The following is a 25,576-nucleotide window of genomic DNA, read 5'->3' as shown; positions in this document are numbered from 1 at the left end:
CCGAGATTACTATCAAAAAACTCGATTGGTTTTTCCTTATCCGACGGAAAGAAATATACTCTAATTAGCTGTAAATGTATATATATATATATATATATATATATATATATATCTACAATGATAAAAAAAATTAGATAGGGCGTCTTACGTCCATGACGATGACTACCGAAGTGATTCCGATTTAATCCAATCCTTCAAAGTTTTCCCACAAGACCGCTCTCTCTGATTACTCCTGATGATATACCGATGATAGAAATTATCGCCTGTCTGCTTCTGTCCTTTCACTCTCATATCGTACACGTTCACATAGAAACGCACACACGCGCGTATCAAAATCAGAGTTTTTTAAAAGTCGTAAAGTAAAAACCACACGAACCAAAAATCTTAATAACACTTTCGTACCTTCTATTTTCACGAGATACTCGTAAAGAAACACAATTTACACGTTCCTTTTCTGATAAGATTAAGATAGAGAACAGACATATATGAGAGAAAAATTTTCAAATGTTTTTAAAAATAGAGATATAAGAGAGATGAAGTCAGAGAGATTCGCGAAGAGAAATGAAAGAGAAACGAAACGTTCGCATCCATTTATTAATCATTTCTAATCAGCTTCTGTCCTTATTTCATCGCGATCGACTAGTCACAGCTACTTTGCCCAATTGCTTTTAATCGAATTGTCGTTAATTACACGAACGTATTTCTCTTATTCGAAACGAAGATGAAAATAAGAATGAAAAGAAGAAGAAGAAGAAGAAGAAATAGAAATAGGAATGGGAATAGTAGGAAGAGGAACATTCGGTAGAAGTTAACATTCATTCTCCTATTCTTTTCTTGTTCTTATCGGTAAAGCTTCTACATCTCACCTCCTCATCCCTCTCCTTTTATCTCTTCCTCTCTTCCCTCCTTTTATCTCTTCCTCTGCCATATGTTTGTTCCTTTTTGAATAAGAGAAAAAGAGAGAGAGAGAGAGAGAGAGAGAGAGAGAGAGAGAGAGAGAGAGAGAGAGAGAGCTACATATTCTCGTGTAATCTCTCGACATTTTCTCTTTATTTATTTTCATCGAAGTCAACGTTACGACCTCTCTTTATAAGAATTCTCTTTCTTCTCCTCCTCCTCCTCTTCCCTCCACTCTTCTTCTTCTTTTCTTCTTGTTCATGTTCTTGTTCTTGTTCTTCTTGAACGTTCTCATCGGCGTTGTCGAGATGATCAAGAAATCACGAGAAAATTTTACGACGTGGAAAAGTAAAAAGAGAAGTAAGGAAATAAAAAAAAAAACAAGAAGAAGAAGAAGAAAAAGAGAGAAAAGAAAGAGTTCGTCGTGAGAATCGGTGTTATCTTGAAGAGACATTAACGTGAGATACGACGAAATTATAACATATCTTTGTAAAGAAATCAGAGAAGTATGAGATTAGTTTTAGTCTATGCGTATATCTATGTATTATTACGTAAAAGCATTGAAAGTTAATCATATTTCTTCTTTGGATTAATAATTCATATGTATATATTATAAATAGAATGAGAAAAATTTTGGGAGATGTTTGATCGTCAGGTAATAACTCATTAATGATAATCAAGCTTGACATTTACTCTTTCTCTCTAAAAATAATGTTCCCAGATTGTTACATCGTTGAGAAAATATTCGATTTATTTCGCAATTAGTTCGTTAATCGTTCGTTGTCGATCGATTACGATTATGATTGTGAATAATAATTAGTGAATTCGTGGAATATATCGCATTTATCGCATTGAAAACATTCTCTCTCTCTCTCTCTCTCTCTCTCTCTCTCTCTCTCTCTCTCTCTCTCTCTCTCTCTCTCTCTCTCTCTCTCTCTCCCTCTTTCTCTTCAACGATCAAGTACCAATGGCGATGTGGATCGTGTTGAAGTGAAAATTAATTGTTCTATATATTAATTGCATTTATTTCATTCGGTTCTATACATCTCCTGATTCGAATTTGGTTAGTTAACACGAGACAAATAAAGAAAAATAAATAAAAGATATATATATGTGTATATAATAATACATATACACATGTGTATATATAAATGTATGTATGTATGTACATATGTATATAGTATATAATGTTAGAAAGTGTACGTAATTTCCATTCACAATTTTTCCGGCCAGGTAATAAAATAAATGTGTTTCACGATTCGTATAGGTCTTTTCTCCCTCTTTCTTTCTTTCTTTGTTTTTGTTTCTTTTTTTTAATCTTTCTTTCTTTCTTTGATGCATTCGTAATGTATACTGCAACGACCAAGAGCCGTAACGAGAGAAAGAGAGAAGAAAAATAGAGGGAAAAGAAAAGAATAATAATTAATTTGAGACTAGTGAGAAAACTCTGCTAGAAAAACGCGGAAGAGAAATGTTAGAATAATAAGTTTGTTGCATTTCATAATTCTAATGTATAGAAATCGTAAGATAATTTGGGGAAAAAAATACAGTTCTAACAAATAAACTTCATAAATTGATATAGATAATAGACGTAGATTAATTAATTTTTATGAAGGTATATTAGTTAGTCGTATTAAACGTTATGAATAATTACAATAATCATCTATATTATTCGGTTATATCGTTTTCAACGAAGCGAGAAACCATCGGGATGGTTTCGAATTATTACATTCGTCTCGCTTGTAAGTTTCTGTATTGTAGAAGGGTGGTTAGCGAAACGGTAATGGAATACCGCGAATTCCATCGCGAAGAAATGGACACGAACGTAACAACCGTGTGATCGAGTTGGTTGAGCTTTCTACTCTTCTCTCTCTCTCTCTCTCTCTCTCTCTCTCTCTCTCTCTCTCTCTCTCCTTCTCTTTCTTCCTCTCTCTTTGTCTCGTTTGATTTTCTTTGCTTTTCTGTTGAAAATCCTCTAACTCTTCGGTCAGTTTCAAGTTGGGGTCAAAATTCTATGAGGATCACGTCGATGCGAATCCAAGAGCTTTCAGAGAGCTGGATTAATGAAAGAAAGATAAAGATAGTATGGGTGTGTGTGTGTGGGTGTATATATATATATATATCGTATAATATGAATGCTGTGCTATTTCAAAAGTGGATGCGTTTGCTTAACGAACTATTCAGCATTTTATTATTAATGAGTGGATACGATGTTTCTATACTGAAAATATAACTTCTACCTTAATTAGTATTTTTCAATAACAAGAGTACCTATACAAATAACGAAATTTTTATTATAGAAGATATAAAAAAGAGATAAAAAAAATAAAATCTCTTGATCGGCATTCGGTTTTCGTTTTTAAATAATGACGTAAAAACCGCGTTGAAGAACGCGACATCTAGAACTGTTTCTTGAAATTATTAACGCAATTAGATCGGTAACGTAGCAATTCTTTCATCGTCGGTAAGATAGAAAACATCAAATCCGTACGATCATCTCCGTAGATAACAATTTTCAAATTTATTTTTAAAGTTTAATTAGAAGGTAATTTAGAATAGATTAGAAATGAATTTGCGCGACATGGATATGTAAATGTGTACAAGGAAGCAGGTGTTGGGTATGTGCATATATATGATGTATATATATGTACATATATATATATATATATATATATATATATATATATAGATATAGGTGATACGAAAGGATGCGATCGAAAAAGCATCGTGAGCTTGTCGGTGAAGAGTCGTCAAGCCGGCGTGAGTCTCGGTTAACGTCTCGTTCGACAACGATTATCGTTGACGTTGGTTCTTCGATTGCTACGAATACGAGACAAAAAGTGAAGAGAGAGAGGAAAGAGAGAGAGAAAAAGAAAGAGGGATAGAGATAGAGATAGATAGGGAAGGACCCGCCATTTTCTCCCTCTCCAAAGGAGCCCTTTTTTTTCGCCTCTTCGTGTCAGAACCATAGCCCCATGCTCGACGACCGATGGAGAAGCGCCAAGAGCTTAAAAGATCTGATCGCTTGTTCGAGGTATGTCGGTTTTTCAAGTTTTGAGGTTATGTTGTCCTCGACGAATGAATAACTTGATTACGTGGCTTACATTATTTTCTCATTAATATGGATTATATTTATTTCAAAGGATATACATACAATGAATGCCAAATTTATGATTGAACATGATTAAAAAATTAATTCCATATTTTGTTTATAGTAGTTGATACGTTTAACCTCTAATTACATAAATTCATTTTCTTAAATGACTTCATCAATGCGTAGGATTTAAGATAACGAGTGTTATTTTTTGCATCGTTTATAAAAGTGTCTTTGCTTTTTGCGAATAGCACATATTTATCGCAATGTTTACAACTTATGCATATACGTGTTATATATTTATTCTTTTATGCGTGATATATGTTTGTTTTTTTATTTGTTCCTTTTTTCTTTTCTTTTTCTTTTTCTTTCTTTTTTTTTTTTTTACATATCATTTTATTCGATTAGAAGAAGAAATTGAAATGCACGAATTTGAGATAAATCGACGATTTTCGATATCAGGACAAATATTCGACGATAATAATTATCGCTTTTTCTTTTTTAATTATTGTCACTTCTCCGAAAGCCACGTCGAGTGTTTTTCTTATTACGATTTATGTTTGTTTTCGATCGATTCGATCGATCTTCGTTCGTCATCTAACATTTTTAGAGCGAGACCAGTTGTAATAACAAAACTAATTTATATTGTCTCCCTTCTTGTTTTACTTTATAAAAATGAGGGAAAAAAAAAAGGAGATTAAGAGAGAGATAACATCCGTGCACATTTATAACGCGATAAAATTTATCGTCGACAAATAATTGGATGCTTTAACATTTTTTAAAAATAATTATCTTAAAATAATCATTAGTATGACCTCGGTAGTATGTACATAGAAATTGATTGTCGATTGTTTTCTTGATTAAGAATGTAATTTTAAACGAAGACACTCGCGTAATTTGTCGTCATAATTAATGGTATTTTTTTTTTTTTTTTTTATTAATGAAAATAATTCGCTCGATAATAAATTTTTGACTAGGAAACATTAAAGTTATTTCGAAGGAAAGTGCATTAACCTAGATTAGTAAAGAATAAAAAGGCGGGAGATTTTGGCAACGAATGTGCTCGTCTAAATTTATTTTAGTTCACTACGACAAATTCTTTGCACGTGTTGTAACGCGTATAGTATTAAAGAATTTTTGCTATCGTGTTCAACAGATAACGCAAATCGATGATTGCTATAATATCTTGCAAATCTTCCATTAAATTAATTACAACGTGTATGATTTACGACGATATTTTATCAAATTAATTAAAATGCTTTAAAGAGTTGATACGAGTGTGTTTTTGTAGTTGTTTTAGATTTTTTTTTTATCGCGATTATGTGGCTAAATTCGTATTATCTCATTTTTGCAAGTAAGATAGCATAATTACTAATATAATATATGTACATATGTTTGATTTTTATGGAGGAGAGGAAAAAAAAGAACTCGAGCGTGTGAAATAATTTTATTTCAGGATCGATTTCATTTACTGATTTATGGATTGTTTGTTTTAGTACTCGTTAATTTTCGAAAAGGAAAAAAGCGAGAATGAGTCATGTCGAGCTTCGAAAACGAGATTTACGAAAAAACAACGTTCGTCGTAAAAGTATAGAAGGAAATTTTGGATTCCAAAAAATGGTTGGCCTAGGTAGCGAAGAATTACTTGGTTCCGATATTGCCGATATCGCTATGGAATTGGAGATTAATTCTGACGATGAAAGCGAGGAAAGCGATAAGCAGAGATTAATACGATCTTCTATCACGAACGAAGCTGTTAATAATCATATAAAAAAGTTAACCACTCAGAAAGTTCAAGTTACAACAGAGGATGACAACGTTTGGTCCATATCTATTCAAATGTTTATACCGTTCCTACTTGCTGGTTTTGGTATGGTCGCAGCTAGCCTTCTATTAGATGTTGTTCAAGTATGTAAACAAAGTAGGATAATTAATATTAATATAGACTAATACGATAATTGTAATATTTTGTCTTACAGCACTGGCCCGTCTATCAAATTGTTTCAGAAGTGTATATATTAGTCCCAGCATTGTTAGGTTTGAAAGGAAATTTGGAGATGACATTGGCTTCGCGCTTGTCCACTCAGGCCAATTTAGGTCATATGGATACGAAGAAACAACAATGGACACTGATCGTTGGAAATTTGGCTTTGATACAATGTCAAGCCATGGTGGTAGGCCTTTTGGCATCATTGGCTGCTGTTGTACTTGGTTGGGTTCCAGAAGCGCATTTCGATATGCATCATGGACTTTTATTATGCGCTAGTGCCTTGGTTACTGCTTCTGTAGCGAGCTTCTTTTTGGGACTTGTAATGGTCGCAGTAATATTATTCTCAAGACACATGAACATTAATCCTGATAACGTGGCTACGCCAATTGCAGCTTCTCTAGGAGATCTAACCACTCTAGCTCTCCTGTCATGGATCGCTTCTATCTTGTATCATTCGATAGGTAATCAAATCTCAATGCTTCTTTTCATTTTATTCGTTACTAATTGAAACTAATTAACGATTAACTAAATATTCTGACAGTAATTGGAACCTAATATGAATTATCATCTTAGATAATGCTCCATGGATAGCGCCAACTTTAATATTTTTCTGCATCGTGGCAACGCCTATTTGGGGTTACGTCGCAGCAAAAAATCCGTTTACTAAAGAAGTATTGGATTATGGCTGGACCCCTGTGATATCTGCTATGCTTATTAGCAGGTATATTTGTCATATCTTATCAATCAATATTTATCCATAAGAAAGTTTAGAAATCATAACAATTTCAGCTTAGGTGGTCTGATATTAGATTACACGATATCCAGCTATAAAGGAATAGCTGTTTTTCAATTAGTTATAAATGGAGTCGGAGGGAACCTCGTTGCCGTCCAAGCTAGTAGAATTTCTACATCGTTACATAAAGATTTTCGAGCGGGCAGCCAAATTGCGCCTACTATTTGTATAAGTCCGTTTCATGCGTTTTTTGCTAAAGGTATCAAAAATAATATATAAAACATAAATCGCTATCAATTTGTCTGCTAAATATTCTAATACAAATTTCATTGATAGGAGGACATGCTAGGACTGCTAGAGTTCTATTAATGATGGTTATACCTGGCCATTTGATATTTAGTTATACCATAAGTTATCTACAAGCTGGCCATACATCTTTTACACCTATATTTATTGTCGCGTACTTGACGGTTGCATTGTTGCAGGTATATAAATAAATTATTCTTACATAATCTATTCGATATAACGCACTCACATACACACATATATGTTATATACATAATATATCGATTGTTTTCAGATAGTTTTATTACTGTACATTGCTCAACTTTCAGGTAGTTTTATTATTGTACATTGCTCAACTAATGGTAGTTTGGATGTGGACAAGAGGTATGGATCCTGATAGTTCAGCGATTCCATACTTGACTGCTGCAGGTGATCTGATAGGAACTGCACTCCTTGGAATCGCTTTCCATATACTTTATGCTATCGGAGATGGTGATTCGGACGTAGGAGACTGATTTTTTTACATCTACTATCAATGAAATTGTCAACGGCGCAACTATATCGAAGTCTTTCGTAACGCAATCAATATACAAATCTTCATGAGAAAGTTCAAACACTTTTAGAGTGAAAAGAAAAAAGACAAGCAATGAACGAATGAACGAACGAACGAACGAACGACCGAACGAATGAACGAATGAATGAATAAATGAATGAATATCATTGACATATAATTAATAAGCCTAAGCTATAACGCATTTTCATTCATCGTTATACACGATCGATGTCTTTTCGAATTCGTATTAAAATTATGGATAAGATTATTACAGAGAGAAAGTATATATTTCAAAGTATCGATATTAATCGTCTATGCTACGAAAGAGTTTTAGACTGATTTTAAAATGCTGATCAATTTTCTAATAAGATATTTCCAATTTAATCGATCACGTTAAAAAGATAATTCAACTTTATAGATAGAGCAACAAAGTTTTTTTTTTTTTTTTAATATAAATATGAATTATCGTAAGAATCGAAAGCAATGAGATAAAGATAATCAGAGTACATTTTAAGAGTTTTATACTCTTTTTATAAATTACATTACATAACTTGTAAATATTGGTATAAATATTTATCTACTTGTATATCCGGGCTTAATAGATTTACACATGCGAACGACATATTTTTTCAAGTATTAGTGAGTGGAAAATTACGAAAAAGAAAAAAGAAAAAGAAAAGGGGAGCCATAATGGATAGAAAGATATCGATATAAGTTGATACGTGATTAACATTTATATTAGTGTACAGAAACGTTTCGCATTGATCACGCACTTTGAAGCGTATTTGTATAGACATTTCCTGATGACGTCGATTTGACGTGCGGTATATTAGAGCTTAAATTGTGTTCATAATCGAGAAGAAGGTCAAATTTCCCCCATATATTTTTTTTTGTTATATACGTAATACATGCAAAATATGCCATATACATATAATAATCTATATACGATGTTAAACAAAATTTATGTTTTATTATATTTCACACATAGCAACAAAAAATACTGTTCGTCCTATTATTTTTTTTTAAGATTATTAAATCATATGAATAGAAGTTATTAGATAGCAAAAACAAGAAAATATGAAATTCTTTTTGTTTGATGCAATATCATTGTAACAATCACACGTGATAATATATACGCACACATATACAGATACACGTACACACGAGTATTCATTGAAAGCACGGATGCTTTTAATTATCTTTTCAACGATTTGCTTTGTGAAATACTTGTAGAAATTAGAAACTTGGATGTCAAGGATCATCCTACGAAGTATATAAAGCAGCGTGTGTACGATACGCTTTAAATCTAAGCGTATTATCACTATGTATGTGTGTGTATATATATATATAATATATACGTATGTGGGCGAACGTCACCTAAATTGGAGCCTCGTTAGCTGTTTAAAGGCTGCAGCATCAGTATCATTGATCCTTTTGTTTCAAGATGAACCAAATCATTCATAAAAATTAAAAGAAGCAAAGTATATTTTCCTGAATTAATTCAACAATAAATATTATATTTGCAAACGTATAATTTTATTCATATGTTATATATATATATATATATATATATATATATATATATATATAGAAAAAGAGAAAAAGAGAGAACGATAATATTAACCATATTTATTGTTTCAATTATTTTTAGGTATAGTTATTTCTAAGTAATATATACGTATATATTATAAAAAGGAAATATGTGAAAAAAATAATAGAAGGAAAAGACCCAAGAAGAAATAATTCAAGGGTTAAACGAATGGCTCATGCATCTTGGCTTCGATTTAGCTCGGTTCGTACCACCTACAGACTCCTCTTTTCATCATCATCATCATCATCATCATCATCATCATCCTCGTCGTCGTCGTCATCATCATTATCATCATCATCATCATCATCATCATCATCATCATCGGCTGTAGCCAGTAATCGCTCAGCGTAATCGCTCAGCGCCGTTTTCATGCGCGGCCCTTTCAGTCTCGTCGTGTCTCTTCGTTTCTCTCACGGCGATCTACCAACATGACTCTCTCACTCTCTTTCTCTCTTTCTCTCTTTCTCTGTCTCTCTCTCTATCTCTGAATGAAATAGTTAGATCTCTCAGTGCCAACTATCCCTCCGCACCCGTCGGATTGCGTCTCCCGTTCGCGAAGATCATATCTATCTCGTAAGAAATCAAATTGGAATCAATGAAAAAACCACGAAGAAAGTTCGATTTTTAACATTAAGAGAACGTCAAAGTTAATGCACATTATACATTAACGTTCAAACTTTTTCATCCTGCGTTTCGAATTTAATTTTAATTTTAAGTATGTAAACATTCTCAGATGCAAGCGATTTTTTTAATTTACCAATGAAAAGAAGAAAACACAATATCGTCTAATGCAAATTTAATTGATCTATTTATAAAAGACTTGAAAGTGTCGTGTGTGTGACGACGTAGGTCGATGCGACGTTAAAATGTGGGAAGCTCGAGTGCGTTCCTCGTTGCGGATAAAGAAAAAGTGTATTCGGAGTGAATCGGCTTGTAGCTGACTATAACTTAAATTTATGTGAGTACACATTTTTTTTTTATATATATATTTTTTGTATTATTTTATATATATATATATATATATATATATATATATATATATAATGAAATGGAATTATAGTATATATACATATATATATATGTATATATATATATTATATCGGAAGGTTACAATTATTTCATAAAAGAAAGCTGGATTTGATATGGGGGATAGATATACGCTAAAGTTATTATTTGAAAATAATACTATGAGATACGAAGGTGTATATTAAAACGTATGTTAAGTTATTGGTCCTCATGGTCGAACTTAAACACGTGCAGTAATTTATCAATTTGCGAATATGTTACGGAAGTCCTTAGCGTTGGCCGCGAGTGCTTTTTATGTACGTCGAATGTAAATGTTTTTTTTAAACAATTATTGTGAGCCTTTTTTCTTTTTCTTTTTATTTTCTTTTATCTTTTAAAGACACATATCTGTTCTCTCGTGAAAATATTAGAATTCGCTTGTGTGGATCGATGGAGAGAGTTTTGTATTTCTTTTGCTTTTTATTTTGCTTTTTTTTTTCTATTGATTCGAAAAGGATAAAAATATCGATATGTGTACGGTCCGTATCAAACGATCATAACTCTCTACGCGTGATAATATTCGTAGAAGTTGCATATACCTTGAATACACGCACACACACAAACACACACACACACACACACAGAGAGAAAGATCCTCGATGTAAAGTCAGTGCGATCGTTATCGCATGTAATACATAGAACGTTCCTCTCGTTACAGTCCAAATGCCGGCTGAGTTGCGTTCAAGGGTTAGCAATTGAAGAAGCAAGTGTAAGGTAGCATTGCGTAATCCTTTCGAGAATTTCGTACGAATACGAATTTCTAAATTATTTCTAAATTATACTTAACTAAACTGGAGGTTTATTTATTTATTTCTTCTTTTTTTTTTTTTTTATTTCTATCTAAAGAAAATCGTTTATTGCAAAAAAGTGAAGGAAATTATTGCTAGGAGAAATAATTATTTCTTGAAAAAGATCTTTATCGTCGTAATCACAGTCGGAGATTATAATATGAAAAAATAAATAAATAAATAAATAATTACCTTTCGCGATAATAACTTTTTACCATTTTTTTTCTTGAACATCCACGTTCGAAAATATTTATGGATCATTCGTGTGATTATTTTCATCGATTCGATTCTATTTATCGATCTGTAATATTTTTACACTACGTAAATGATCCTGAACGTCATTGCAATGTCAATTTTATATATATATATATATATATATATATATATATATGTATGTATGTATATATATAGATATTGTATGTACGTAAGAGTATATAAGACGTCTAATCTCAGTTGTAAAGAACGTATTTAGGTACATACGTACCACTCGTAAGTTCGCACTCGTTTAAAGAGAGACAGAACGATCATCCATGATCAACGATAATCCATTTCAAGCTTCTATTGTTAATATGTGATGATAGTGATTATAGGTGTCCCTTAGATTTTCTTTAATGAAGAAAATTTGATAAGTTACGTGGGTGGACTGTCATCGTGTAATATCAAGGAGACGTTTAAGTTTCTAATTTTATACAAAGGATGTATATATGTATGTGTGTGCGTGCGTGCGTGCGTGTGTACGTATTATTTCGATGAAAGCAAATTACGTGTCACTGTGATCTTTGATGTTGATCCATTTGATCAAGAACATGATAGATTACAAGAAATGAACAATTTTTTTACGATTTGTTTAAACGATTTCTATACCTCTCTTTATGTCTAAGACATTTTTCAATATTTATTATTTAATGTCAATTTATATATACGTATATATATATATATGTGTATATATATATGCACATATATGTATTTATAGTGCTATAAGTCCATCTTTTTTATTGCGAGTCGAATATTATAAATAATATAAAGAAAATATTTTTATCTTTGATTCGTAGAGGAAATTATATTTAATTAAATTATCTTTCTATCTTTGATATCGATTAAATTTATACCACTTTCAATAAAACTAATAGTTGACATATGTATATTAAGTTATGAATCGTAAGAAATAGGAAAAAAAGTGTAGTACGTATTTAAAGAAGAGACATACAACTTGTTGAAGCAAAATGGTACGTATGTATGTACCTACTACGTGTTCATCGTCGAGATCGAAATCAGTGGGAAAATTGCCAGAGAGATTTGAATAACGGAAGAAGATGCATTCTAGTCACATCAGACTTGACACTGTCTATGCTTTCAATGTCAAAGTGAAATCTTCCTGTGAATCATGTACTCTGATATATATGTGTATATACTTATAGACATATACATATATATTTTTTTAAATGAATAGAGGACATTTTGAAACAATAGTTTTTCTCGATAAAAAAAGTAAAAGCAAAGAAAAATTACTTAATATCAGATAAAGTCGTTCAAGTTCGACGATCGATTCTAAGTTGTCTTATTTGACCTTATATCGAACATTCAATATATATATATATATATATATATATATATATATATATACACACACACTTTATCTAGCTGTTATTTATTAGCAAACAGAAAACAGATAATGTAAAGGTTTATAAGTCATCTAGCCTAAACGAGAACCTTCAGTATAGAAACATTGTCTGACTCTCGAAGGATCAAGAAAATTTTCCTTTGACATGTTTCAATCTTTCATGAATGAAGTTCATTATTGGATTAAAAAAATCTGTGGGCTTTACAAATGGATGTATTTATTCATCTTCATAAGATAAAAAATATCTACGTCGCGTTATCTTGCATCGGATAAATTTCCTGTAACATTCGATTGCAAGATTTTTAAACAGGGGCAGAAAGAAATCAATAATGTGCATATTTGGATACTTGCTCGAGGAATTATTCTACAATGATTTCGAGTGAGTCTTTATTCTTTTTTCTTTTCTTTTTCTTATTCTCTTTCTTGATCCTCCTTTTACTTCTTTTTTTTTCCCCTCAATTTTATTACTCGTATAATAATTTTTACGAGCGGAAATTATGATGGTTAAAATTAAAATAATAATCTATACTGTCTTAGCGCGTTACTCTCTTGGTCATAGAATTCATTTAAACAATTGTTAATTAGAATTTTTAATGAAATATTTCTTGTAAAATTCATGTATAGATAATCGATAATAATTTTTGGTCACACGTTTGGAATAAATGAAACTACAATAATTCCAAAGATCTATGTAATAAATTTGTTAATTAGAATTAATATCGTCATACGATGAGAGCGATAAATAACAAAGATTGAAAGAATTAATGAGATAGAAAAATGTTATTACGATTGGAGTGTATGAAAGATATTGTCGACACAGTCGAGCTAAGCGTTCTTGTAACCCTCACTTGATATTGGTCTGTCTTTGTCAGTCTCGTTGTCATAAGCTCACCTATCTGGGAAGGGTAATGTCATTCTCGAGCGAAATGCGAGCGTTTAACCCGGTAATCAGAAAAGTGAGGCTACATGGATGTGACCTAGTCCACGAGCTTACTAGAACACAAATTGCCATGTCGTTGCATTGTTCCCGCTCTTATACGTCGACGTATATATATACGCTTGCGTGTGCATGTGTGTGATCGGTCTCTTACGTCTCCATTGTTGAAGTAGGTACTTACTTCTAGCGTAACACAGGATACGATTATGGACACGTCAGTGACCGAACTTTCAAAACGAATTTAAAGATCCGTCCTTGGCAAACGAAAGCTTAAAATTAATTTAGAAACGTAATTAAAGTAGTTTAAATACGCAATTAATTAAAAATTTTCTCTCCTCTTGGAGAGATCTCCTTTTAAATTCGATCACTCGAATCGCCTTCAGAAAAACTCCAACCAAAAGTTCCGTAATTGAATAAGTTAATATTGACTCGCGTTATCTGTAAACGAAGAAGGAGATTGACAAATCTCAAAAATGTCTTCGTCGTTAAACAAAAGGAAAAGAAACGCTATGGATTGCTTTGATAAGGAGATCGATAAGATGGTAATATCATCGGATCGAGATAAGGATCTTGAACAAGTTCGAGACACATGTTAAGAGTACGGACGTTAAACGTGTGTTCTGTGGAGAGTTAGTGACGTAATCGGTGAACATTAACAACGACGACGACGGCGTATGACGTATGACATAACAGATGGAAACAATCCGAGTGAATCAGGAGAACGTAAGGAAAGAATGTAAACGAATTTGTAAAACAAATCGTTGTAACGCCGATGAAAGGCGAAGAACGAAGAGAAGTCTTGAAAGAAACTGAATCGTATGATATGACTAATAATAAAAAAAAAAAAAAAAAAAAAAAAAAGAACTAGAAAAAAGAATGCTTCGTCAAAAACATAATAAACACGAAAATAGACACTCTCTTGCACCAGGTGGTGCGCTCTTGCTGATGTCATCGTAACAAATTGAATGACGTAACAAGGAGCAAAGGATTCTATCCAGGCAAAAATATCTGATCCTTTTCATAGCGCCACCATTGTTATTACTACTACATCGACTACGACTATTACTGGTTCTACTGGGTACTGCTACTACTGCTACTGCTACTACTGCTGTTGCTGCTGCTGCTGCTGCTGCTGCTGCTGCTACTGCTGCTGCTGCTGTCATTGACGGCTATGCTAAAGCTCCTCTCTGTCTCGTACATTTACGATTCGTTCTAACATAAGTGCGGAGTACGGATCGATAAATTCGCGCTTGCCCCGTACGGTCTTACCTACACGGCGATTGTCCGAAACTAGTTTTAAGAAAGCAGACGTGATGCACGATCGGGATCAGTCGCGATGTAACCGCAGCATGAAACGGCCTCGTACCGGGCCACCAGGTGACCGCCATCAAATGTTCGACGTCGGCTAATTTTGTTGGCCAAGTTTTTTCTAATCGGACTTCGACAGGAGAGAGAAACAGAGAGAAAGAGAGAGAGAGAGAGAGAGGGAGGGAAAGAGAGAAAGAGAAAGAAAGAAAGAGAGAGAAAGAGAAAAGAAATTTTTGTTCGATTACTTTTCAACGTGGGAAGACGAGAAAAGAGAAGGACGTATCTTGAGGTCAGGTAGGAAAGAAAAAAAGATAGAGATAGAGAAGATAGAGAGAAAGATAAAAAGAGTGATCGATCACGAGGAAAGCAGAGAAAGAAAATGATAATACCATAGAAACGTTATTATTAATTCTCTATATCTGTTCCTGGATTTCTAGTGATTAGTTAGGGGTAGTAACATGTTGAAAGAGTAATCCTTCACGTGGGCGTCTCCTGAAGGATACGCGCCGGTCCTTTCTAGCGATGTTCGATCTAAAAAGAATTCTCTGTTTTTTTTTTTTTTTTATATATATATATTCCTTTTTATTATTTTTTTTCTCTTTCTCTCTCTAATAATAGACAAGAAGACTCCTCGATCTTTTTCACCTGGTTTACATTCTGAAATTAGCACGGGAGAATATCGCTCGATGGGGTCACTAGGGAGAGAAGGGGTTCTCGAGTAAGAACTAGAACAACGGTAGATACTCTCTTCTCGAGTATAGGTATCTATGTGCGTGTTCGTGTGATTTGTACGTGTACGTGTACGTGTACGTGTATGTGTATGTATATGTGTGCATGTCTGCATGTATGCATTCTGGGAAGGTCGTGATCGAGTCGATTGCGCGTAGGTTAAGGTTACGATGATCTAGAAATCCATATTGCCGCTGAGTAGATGCTTGTATATTCATTAACTTGTTCTTCAAGCCGGAAATGCGCCAATGCTTTTTGTTCATCGTTTTTTTTTTTTCTTTTCTTTTTTATTCTCCCCTCCCCCGTTTCATTCTTTGCTCGTAGATTATGCTTCGTTGATCGACGAAGGAGATATCACAGTGGAGTTTTCTCTTCGACGAGTTTGCGTTACGGAAACATTGCGATATGTATCTGTCCATCTGTCTATCTATCTGACTGCTTGTCTGCCTGCCTGTCTGTCTGTCTGTCTGTCCGCCTGTCTGTCTGTCTGTCTGTTTATATATCTATGTGTCTGTCTTTTTCTCTTTCTTTCTTCCTTCCTTTCTTTCTTTCTTTCTCTTTCTTCATTCTTATTCTTTCTTTCTTATTCACGTGCGCTCGTCCGACCTTGCTCAAGTCTAACAGCAGGTTTCATTTCCAGTGTGTAGGTGTTACTGATTTTGCGACTATACAAATCGAAGATCTCGTTGTTCCTCTTTCCTTCTTTGTATAATTTAGTTAAGAACATTAAACGATGAGTACGTTAAGTGACGTAGTTTACGTAACGAAACTTGAAAATTCTAACCGATGGAAGAATTAGGTGTTGTAGATGTTGTTAAAGCGATAAAATTAAGGATCATCGATGTTAACACGATTCATGGGTATATTCGATTGATTCGACGGAATTAAAGAGAAAAGAAAAAAAGAAAAGTCCGCAATTTTTTTTCCTTTTTTTTTTGTCTTTTTCGTTGAATTGATAATGGACAATAGGACCGAAAAAATTCTTTCGAATCCTTAGTCCGATCGTTATTATCATCTTCCTGCTTTTCTCGTGACTCGAGAAACGTGTATCAAGAATATATCCTCTGATTTTCAAACATGATTTACAGTGGTTCCAACGAGGAGCCAAACCGAAGAGATAGCGTCCCTCAACAGCGAATTACGTAATTTACGTTTCATTTGTGTCCTGGAATATCTATATATATATCTATATATATATATATATCTATCTATATATATACATATATATATATACACACGTATATGTAACGAACGTGTGTCGCATACAAGAAAGAGAGAGAGAGAGAGAAAGAGAGAGAGAGAGAGAGAGAGAGATAGAGAGAGAGAGAGAGCCTTATCATTCTTTGAAAGAAGAAGAATGGCTATATATTCGTGGGTACGAGTAAGACGAGGCCCTCAGTAGGAAGATGATAGAGGGCCAGGTACATCAACTTCCGGTGAGGCTACCGCCTGACAAGACGCAGCCTGCTCAAACATCCCAGCCGAACACCGCCAAGTTCGAAAAGTATGTCGATGTGTTGAGTTACGAATGTGTACGAGAGATTATAGGGAACTCTAGGGGAAAAGAGGGCTAGAAAAAGTAGGACATTCGTTCGAAGTGCCGACAAACTTTGTGATAAAAAAAAAAAAAAAACAAAAACAAAAAAAGAAAAGAAAAATATTTTTTTATATCGCCGTCACGTACGTGTAAAAAAGATATATATATATATACATATAAGTTGTAAAAAGAAGAACGGAGATTGGCCGAGTGATGGTTTCCGGAGCAACAGGTTGCAATGTATCACGAATCCAGTTTTTTTATTTAATTTTTTTCTCTTTATTTCGAACCTTTCTTCGCGTTACTTTTCGACTCGAACATTTTGTAAAACGAACATCGTAGCTTTCTCCGACGGAGAAAAAGAAAAAGGAAACGATAGATTTGATGAAGATGAGCAGTTTGTGCGCGGGTGTGTGTGTGTGTATGTGTTTTTTTCTTTTTTCTTTTTTAGAAAAGGGAGAGAGAGAGAGAAAGAGAGAGAGAGAGAGAGAGAGAGAGAGATCGATGTTGCGACGTGCGTTTTTACGACAAATTTATATTTTCTTGACAGTGAGCAATGTAAGGAGCCTCTGCTTCCGGAGAAGCATAATTCCAACAGGATGACACCAACCGATGGCCGATCACGCGCAACTTCTGAATCGAATGCCACAGTTGGCACCAACACCAACACCACCATCCCCAACAACAATAACAACAACAGCAGTAATGGTAGCGGGAATGGTAATAGCAATGGCCCTAACATGACCAATTCGGTCACGGCCAATTCCACCGGCCATGAAGAGTGTATGGAAGTGACGATCTTCGATGAGAATTATGATAACAACCGTCTTCCTGATGTCGTCGCTGAAAGTAAAATCTACGGAGTGTTGGACGAGGAGGAGCCAACGGAATCTTACTGTGCCATAACCATTCAAGTTTTCATACCATTCCTGATAGCTGGCCTTGGCATGGTTGGAGCAGGATTGGTCCTCGATTTGGTCCAAGTATGAAGATTCGTTAATAATTCTATGAACATTTGAATTCTTAACTTGGAAATGAACGAATTTAATGCTAATCGATATACCAACAATCGATACTTCGGCTATAATTGATCTTGAAATCACACGTTGAAATCACTCCGGTCGAAACTTTTTTATTATTCTTTACAAATTGATGGATAAAAACTTATATCTTTTTCACAGCACTGGGTTGTGTTTGATAAAGTGAACGAACTGATGATCCTGGTGCCAGCACTTTTAGGTCTAAAAGGTAATTTAGAAATGACTTTGGCGTCTCGTCTCTCTACACAAGCGAATCTTGGACACATGGACACGCCTAAACAACAGTGGTACATGATCGTTGGGAATCTCGTTTTGATACAAGTAAGATGCGTCTCTCTAAGTACATTATCAATCGCGTTCTTCGTTCTTTCTTTTTTTTTTCTTTTTTTTTTCTTCTTCACCTTTTTTTTTATGAAACGAACGCTTCAAGCTATTTGCTAATTATCAATGACGCGTTACGTTACTTCATTTGAATTTTTCTCTTTCGTTCTCGGTTTATCTCGACGGCGCGTCTACATTGTTTACACTTAATATCTACGTTTACTTTTCGTAGAAAACGCGTTTTACTTCGATGCGAGATTCGCAAGTACCGTTTTCCTAGCTTCTTGATTCGATCGCTTCTTCTTATTCTAAATACGATGGTGAAAGACTGGCTTATCGTTGGCGCCAGAATTTTATTTTATTATGTATTTAACGCTTTGACGATAGTCGGCCTTCGACAATCTAGAGGTATATTTGCAATATGATCTAAACGAACCGTAAGGAGATTGATCGAGTCCGACGAAAAAGTCTGTTCGATCACGAGCTATCGTTTCTGTTATAATCAGATTCCTTCTTCGTAAAACGATGTATAAGTAGCAACGTGTCTCCTTTGTTTTTATCTCATGTAAATTATCTCACTGAAAAAAAAATTGATAAATATTTTATATCTCTCTCTCTCTCTCTCATATGCTTCGAATCACTATTGTTTTATTAATCGAATGCACTTTGAAATCATTTGATAACTACACAATATTTTTCTATTTTTCAACAGTGTCAAGCTATAGTCGTTGGTTTTCTGGGCTCAGTCGTGGCAATTGTTATGGGTGCCTTCCGAAATGGTACAGTTTCGTTGGATCATGCGTATCTCTTATGTGCTAGCAGCCTGGTAACAGCATCCTTGGCTTCCTTCGTTCTCGGTTTGATAACCGCTGGCGTCATAGTCTTCTCACGTCACTGTCACATCAATCCTGACAATGTAGCAACACCGATAGCTGCTAGTCTTGGTGACATCACGTCTTTAGCCCTTCTATCGTGGATCTCAACGATCCTTTACGAATCGATCGATAAACAGGATTGGCTGGCACCACTCGTTATTGCATGCTACGTTCTTGTAACACCGCTTTGGGTTTGGATTGCCAAAAGAAACAAATATACCAACGATGTGCTCTATTCTGGATGGACACCTGTCATGGTCGCCATGTTGATCAGCAGGTATTATTTTCATTTACGTTATTCGAGAGAAATCATTAATATAATTCGTTAAATAATTCATCGTAATTCGTAATTCATTGCGAAATGATTTATTTTTATAAAGTGACAATCGGTATCAGGACAATATTCAAAATGATATTTTTTATTAGATTTTAAAAAGTGATATCTTTATTAGAACATATCACATTTACTAGATTGATTTATAAATGAGCTCCTGTTTTGTTCTAACAATATCACTACTAATATCTCGTATAATCGTGTACGGTTATTTATAAATCAATGAAATATTTTTAACATTCCTCGCTCCGAGCAAGCGTCTGGATTTGTTTTGGCAACTTCTTACGCAATAAAACTTTCGTACGTTTTATGACGGTTTTCTGAAATACGATGAGTTTTAATCGGTTAGGTAAACAAAGTATAAATAAACGAGGGTAAAGAAAAGGAAATGAAAGAAAAGGAAAAAAAGGAAAAGAAGAGAAATGAAAATGGAAGATCATAGCAAACAAAGGAAGATTTTGATCGTTTCAGTTGCGGTGGTTTGATTCTCGAGTTCATGGTCTCACGCTTCGAAAATCTCACGGTTTTTCAACCTGTGATCAATGGAGTTGGTGGAAATCTTGTTGCTGTACAAGCTAGTAGAATATCAACGGCTCTTCACAAGCAAGCCGAACTTGGAACGCTTTTGATACCACCAGGTCAAACTCATCCTGTCATTTTCATTACACCAATAGCTAATTTCTTCGGCAAAGGTACGTTCACGGATATCTTCTTACCGTCGTCCTTGTATCAAGTCTATATTCTTTGTCTTATTTTTATTACGATGAAATAATTATCTATTAAACGTAAGAGAGATTTTTGTTGTTGTTGATAAGCTCAATAATATTATTCAATCGTGATTATCATCTTTGATAAGATATCGATTAATTTATTTTAGGTATACATGCAAGAACAACAAGAGTATTGATGTCTATGGTGATACCCGGTCACATTATTTTCATTTATCTAATTAATTACATGAAAGACGGTAATGCATCGTTAACGCCTCTATTCGTTTTCGTATATCTTTGCGCTGCTGTATTACAAGTGGCTGCACTTTTGTATATCGCCTATATAATGATCCATTGGATGTGGAAAAGAAAAATAGATCCTGATAATTCGGCTATACCTTATTTAACTGCTATGGGTGATCTACTTGGCATCAGTTTACTTGCGATCGCCTTTCAATTTTTATATCTCGTTGGTGATCAGGATTATGGTGATCAGATGAAGCCCTGAACGTGTAAGCCTTATTATGCAATCTTCTTTATTCTTACTTTTTTTTTTTTTTTTTTACATGAATAATTATTATGATTACTAACGCAAGACAAATTGTACGATACGTATGTAGTTAATTTATTAATATCTTAATAATTTTGTAGGAAAAAGAAATTCATCGGTCCAACAATGGCGTATAAATAATAATAATAATAATAATAATAATAATAATAATAATAATCATAATCATAATACAAAGAATAATAATGCATAAATAAATAAATAAAAAACGCTCTTGCGAAGAGTATGCTGGTACACGTGAAAAGAAGGCATTTCAAAGTGGCTGTGGTCGTATGAAAGTATACCATATACTGAATCAATTATTATCGATCTGCCATTTCGTCGAAAGGCCTAGAAGAAAAGGACGAGCTATGAAATATTTCACTCGATGCTCTTTAGCTTTATTTCTAATTCGGATAAGGAGAAGCAAAGAGAGGCAATGCTGAGATATTCAGATATTCGACCATTGTAGAAGTTTCGTTGATCCTTTGAAGACAAATTTCAAAGGGGATTGGGATTGTTATTGAAAGATACGAAGATTATAAAAAATGCCTTAATGATCGATCGATCAATCGATTTCATGTGGATTAACGAACAAGTTACGCTACGTTTCGATGCGCTTTGCTTCGAGCTACTACATTAGACTAAATTAGATGACTTTTTAGAATCTTTTTCGCACTAACGAACGGATTTAGAGACCTAATCGCGGAACGAATAAAAAAAAAAAGGAAAAGAGAAAAGAAAAACAAAAAAAATCGCTAGCTAATGATGATCCTTAAGACAAATTTTCTGTTGTATGTAAATATTTATATCTATGATATATATATATGTATATGTATATGTACATTTATATATTTATCATCTGGTTAGAAAATTGTGTCGTACAAAATTTTTAGATTCCTTCATGCTCGTAAAGGATACTCATTAATTCGTCGGACTTTTTTTAAATTCGTTTCCTTCATTTTCCGCGACAAGACAATTGTCATTACCAAAGAAAGAAAGATAGAAAGGTAGAAAGATATAAAAAAAAAAAAAAAAAAGATTCCAACGCGTATGTGTCTTCGACTAGTTGCCTTCGTATACGATGAGAAATTACCTAGTTGTTGTTGATTGTAGCTGGCCAGGTGACCTACTATTTTTGGAAGCTTTAAAAAAGCTCACCAGTCAAAAGCACGATCCATTTTAGTAATCTACACATAGATAAACACAAAAATAACATGTTCCGATTATTTTCGATTAGACTGAAAAAGAAAAGAGAAAAAGCGAAAAAGAGAACAAACAAAAGATCTACCATCATCATGCTTTCTAATCACAAAAGAGGTAGAGATCTCTAACGTTATTTATCTTCGTAATTAGAAGGTAAACTCGTGTGATTTAGAGAGAGTATACCTTCAGGATCATACGTAATTATAGTGTAGTACACAGAGTGATAATAAAATTCGCGACGAAGCAGAGGTGCGGAGAAGGAAGGGAGAGATCGTCGCGTAAGCTCGATTTTATTTTTGAAACTTCTCTTAACGATTAAAATAGACTCATATTTCGAGATTTAATAGATATCGTACATCTAATCGTTTAGATGAGAGAATTCGAAAATGTAGATCATTCATTTAACATTCGACATCAAACATATTGATCTGTTTTAGAAAGATCGGTGTCGTTGTTAGAGGGAGAGAATTAGTATTTTGAAATTTAGGCAAGGATGAACCTTTGCCTGTTTTGTTAGATCGGTCTTTTAAAATATAAAAAGGAAAAAAGAGTGGAAAAGAGAGAGAGAGAGAGAGAGAGAGAGAGAGAGAGAGAGAGAGAGAGAGAGAGAGAGAGAAACAAAGAAAAATATGAAAAGAAAAAAAAGGAAAGGGGACTAGTAAAACTAGTGTATCTCATTATTGTTTGTAAATTAATTTTTTTCTACAATTCATAAGTTCTTATAATGAACGCAACTCGCTCCGATCGTTTTTACCATTTTAGAAAGATTTTCTCGTGTCGGATCGATTAGACAGCGTTAGAATTAGAATTCACACTCAGCGACATTAACGTAAGCGCAACGTCTTGTACAGTGTATGCTATATAGTAATGAGTATTTTGTAAAGAGAGAAGAGCTGTATTAGAAACACGTGTACGTGATGTGTATATATATGTGTGTGTGTATGCGTGTGTATATATATATGTATATACGCATACATATATAAGTATTAGTGTGAGTAGAGGAAAAATGAAAAAAAAAAAAAGAAAAAGAAAAAGAAAAAAGCAAAAACGAAGGCAAACTTTCACTTATCTTCGAATCAATATCGATAACATTCGTACGCAGTCGACCATAACTACGAGATTAGAAATTTTCCCTTCATCATAATAAAATTTCTAAACGTTAATGGGTGAAGCACTGCCTGCCAAAGCAATTATACCTGATGGTTTTAATTCGCACGAGTAATGCTTCACTCTGTACAGCGTTACATACGAATGACATAGCATATATATATATATATATATATATATATATATATATATATATATATACACAAATGGATAAGACTAATATTTAGTCTTTCTGAATATGTAATAAAAATTCTATCAAATCACAATTCGTGCTTAGTGCCAGATCATTCAGTATTATTCTTTAATGCTATCAATGATTTTGATGAATATTTTTCAAGATTCATCTCGTGTCGTATCTCATCGAGATAAAGAGATAAAGAGAGAAAGAGAGAGGAATAGTAATTTTAAAAAGTCATTACTTTTCACGAGAACAATTTAGATATATGATTCTAAATTGACGACACGAATTAGAAAAATAGTTTCAAGAAATCGTTAAAAACAGAAAAAAGAACAAAAAAAGAATAAAAGAAAAAAGAAAATAAAAAGAAAATATCAAAGAATATTGTCAACGGTGTATTATAATGTAGAGTTATAGTGAGATTAGAAGAGAAGCAAAGAAGAAGCACAATTAAATTTGGATATAAAAAAAAAAAAAAAGAAAAGAGAGAGAGGGCGAAAAGGGTGTAACATAGAAAATTTTCATGTAAAAAAAAAATAAGCAAAAGGATTAAGAAAAAAAGAGGGCATTGTTCGTTTTGCGTGAATCCTTGCGGTAATTCAATGCCAATTCACTTCCTCAATGTGTGTGTGTGTGTGTATGTGTGTACATTCTTTATAAAAGAATTCATTCATAAAAATAATAGTCGACGTATATACATATATATATATATATACATATATACATATATATATATATATACACATGTACATATTTTTCTTAAGCACATAAAATAAAAGAAAAACTTGTGAAATGAAGTATATATATCCTATACGGGTCATTCCATGCGAAATTGATCATGCGTCAAAATAAGATTTCTAATTTTGTTCAAAATCAAATATGCTAAATATACGATGTACAGTTTTTTTTATACAAATATTAAAATACTGAAATATGCAAAAAGGAAAACAAAGAGAAATGCATAATGTAGAACAGTCCACGTTTCTCTTTTCAAAAATGATATCTTTTAAGCGGTACACTCGATTGCAATAATCTGTTGTTTTTTTTTTTCTTGAAAAAGATCAAAGTTCAACAAAATAAATAAGTAAGTAAATAAAAGTGCAACGAACGTGATTAATGAACAATATTTTTGTTACTTTTTTTGTTTTACTTTTTATTCACATTGATTATAACATATTAGATTTTGAAAGAAAAATAGAGAGAAATCTTATTTGAAAAAAGGAATGATCGTAAATGATCCATACGTAAAAGCAGACAATAAAGACATTCAAGAGAACATGAACGATAAGAAATATTTTGTGTATCGAAGTCGATTAAAAGATAATATGAGAAATCGAAATTTCTTTAACACAGTCTGATTTAGATTTAGATTTAGAAAGTGGAAAGACGAAGGAGAGTGAGAGAGAGAGAGAGAGAGAGAGAGAGAGAGAGAGAGAGAGAGCGAGAAAGAGAAAGTAAGAGAGAGATAACATAGATATTTGTCGTTTCATTGCACTGTTATTGATCGCAAAACAAAAACATGTAATTAATGCTGCTGACACGTATAGTAGGATCCGTATTGCAATTAATAAACAAATCTGACCTCAATTGTTGATATATTGCATGCAACATCTGTTTCGAGAAATAAATAAATAAAGAAATGCAATGGACAATAATATCATTGTGAGAGGAAGAGATATTTTATATACAGCGTTGAAAGAGACAGATAGACAGATAGGAAGAGAGAAAGAGAAAGAGAGAGAGAGAGAGAGATAAATGGGAAAGAGATAGAGAGAAAAATAAAAAATGCAAAATTCTTCATACAATACAAAATTGATTTGTATTTTTGCAAAAAAAAAAAAAAGCAACGAAATATGTTATCCGAAAGATATATGTTCCTCTCATAAACTAGGTGCTCTTACAACGTGACGTCGAATAAGATTTCAAATGTTTTTATTAATTTTTGAAAATTTAATTTTTTTTTTTTTCTTTTTATCTAATCTTGATCGATTTTTTTTTTATATATATTATCCGCACGAAAGAGCTACTATATGAGATAAAGTAGATAGATTAATATAATTAGGAGGATGGTGATATTTTGTAAAACATGTATAATAAAATCTGCATAGGACCATTGCGTTTATTATTATT

At 33.2% G+C, this 25,576-nt stretch overlaps 3 protein-coding genes across 9 annotated transcripts in view; 2 read left to right on the top strand and 1 right to left on the bottom strand.

The window, feature by feature from the left end:
• The window catches only part of LOC122635099 (facilitated trehalose transporter Tret1-like), a 7,159-nt gene extending 6,601 nt beyond the window's left edge, over positions 1-558 (bottom strand). Inside the window, exons 1-2 of one of the 2 annotated variants that reach the window (XM_043824910.1) lie at positions 403-558; positions 149-232 (exon numbers count right to left, since the gene is read on the bottom strand). In XM_043824910.1, the coding sequence (XP_043680845.1) occupies positions 149-154 (6 nt within the window). In that variant the 5' untranslated portion in view covers positions 155-232; positions 403-558. Of the gene's footprint in view, positions 1-148; positions 296-402 lie in introns of those variants that run through there. The other variant, XM_043824908.1, reaches the window with a different exon arrangement.
• Positions 559-3,610: 3,052 nt separating this feature from the next.
• On the top strand, positions 3,611-9,083 carry LOC122635091 (solute carrier family 41 member 1-like). 2 transcript variants are annotated; one of them, XM_043824893.1, is made up of 7 exons: positions 3,611-3,931; positions 5,488-5,899; positions 5,971-6,442; positions 6,555-6,702; positions 6,771-6,973; positions 7,051-7,199; positions 7,329-9,083. In XM_043824893.1, the coding sequence occupies exons 2-7, from the start codon at positions 5,522-5,524 to the stop codon at positions 7,512-7,514; spliced, it is 1,536 nt and encodes a 511-aa protein (XP_043680828.1). In that variant the 5' UTR covers positions 3,611-3,931; positions 5,488-5,521; the 3' UTR covers positions 7,515-9,083. The 2 variants fall into 2 exon arrangements, with proteins under 2 accessions (XP_043680828.1, XP_043680829.1); XM_043824894.1 differs by lacking the exon at positions 3,611-3,931 and adding an exon at positions 5,328-5,345.
• A 149-nt stretch (positions 9,084-9,232) lies between these two features.
• LOC122635089 (solute carrier family 41 member 1-like) lies at positions 9,233-25,556 on the top strand. 5 transcript variants are annotated; one of them, XM_043824892.1, is made up of 8 exons: positions 9,420-10,101; positions 10,867-10,922; positions 17,679-18,111; positions 18,310-18,489; positions 19,202-19,641; positions 20,170-20,390; positions 20,576-20,920; positions 21,060-25,556. In XM_043824892.1, exons 3-7 carry the CDS (start codon positions 17,728-17,730, stop codon positions 20,914-20,916), a joined length of 1,566 nt encoding a protein of 521 aa, XP_043680827.1. In that variant the 5' UTR covers positions 9,420-10,101; positions 10,867-10,922; positions 17,679-17,727; the 3' UTR covers positions 20,917-20,920; positions 21,060-25,556. The 5 variants fall into 5 exon arrangements, with proteins under 5 accessions (XP_043680825.1, XP_043680827.1, XP_043680826.1 ...); XM_043824890.1 differs by lacking the exons at positions 9,420-10,101; positions 10,867-10,922 and adding an exon at positions 9,233-9,344; XM_043824891.1 differs by lacking the exon at positions 10,867-10,922.
• Positions 25,557-25,576: the final 20 nt, after the last annotated feature.

The sequence above is a fragment of the Vespula pensylvanica genome, chromosome 17, assembly GCF_014466175.1.
Source record: "Vespula pensylvanica isolate Volc-1 chromosome 17, ASM1446617v1, whole genome shotgun sequence".
NCBI classification, from domain to species: Eukaryota; Metazoa; Arthropoda; class Insecta; order Hymenoptera; family Vespidae; genus Vespula; species Vespula pensylvanica.
This window is presented reverse-complemented; position numbering and strand designations above follow the sequence as displayed.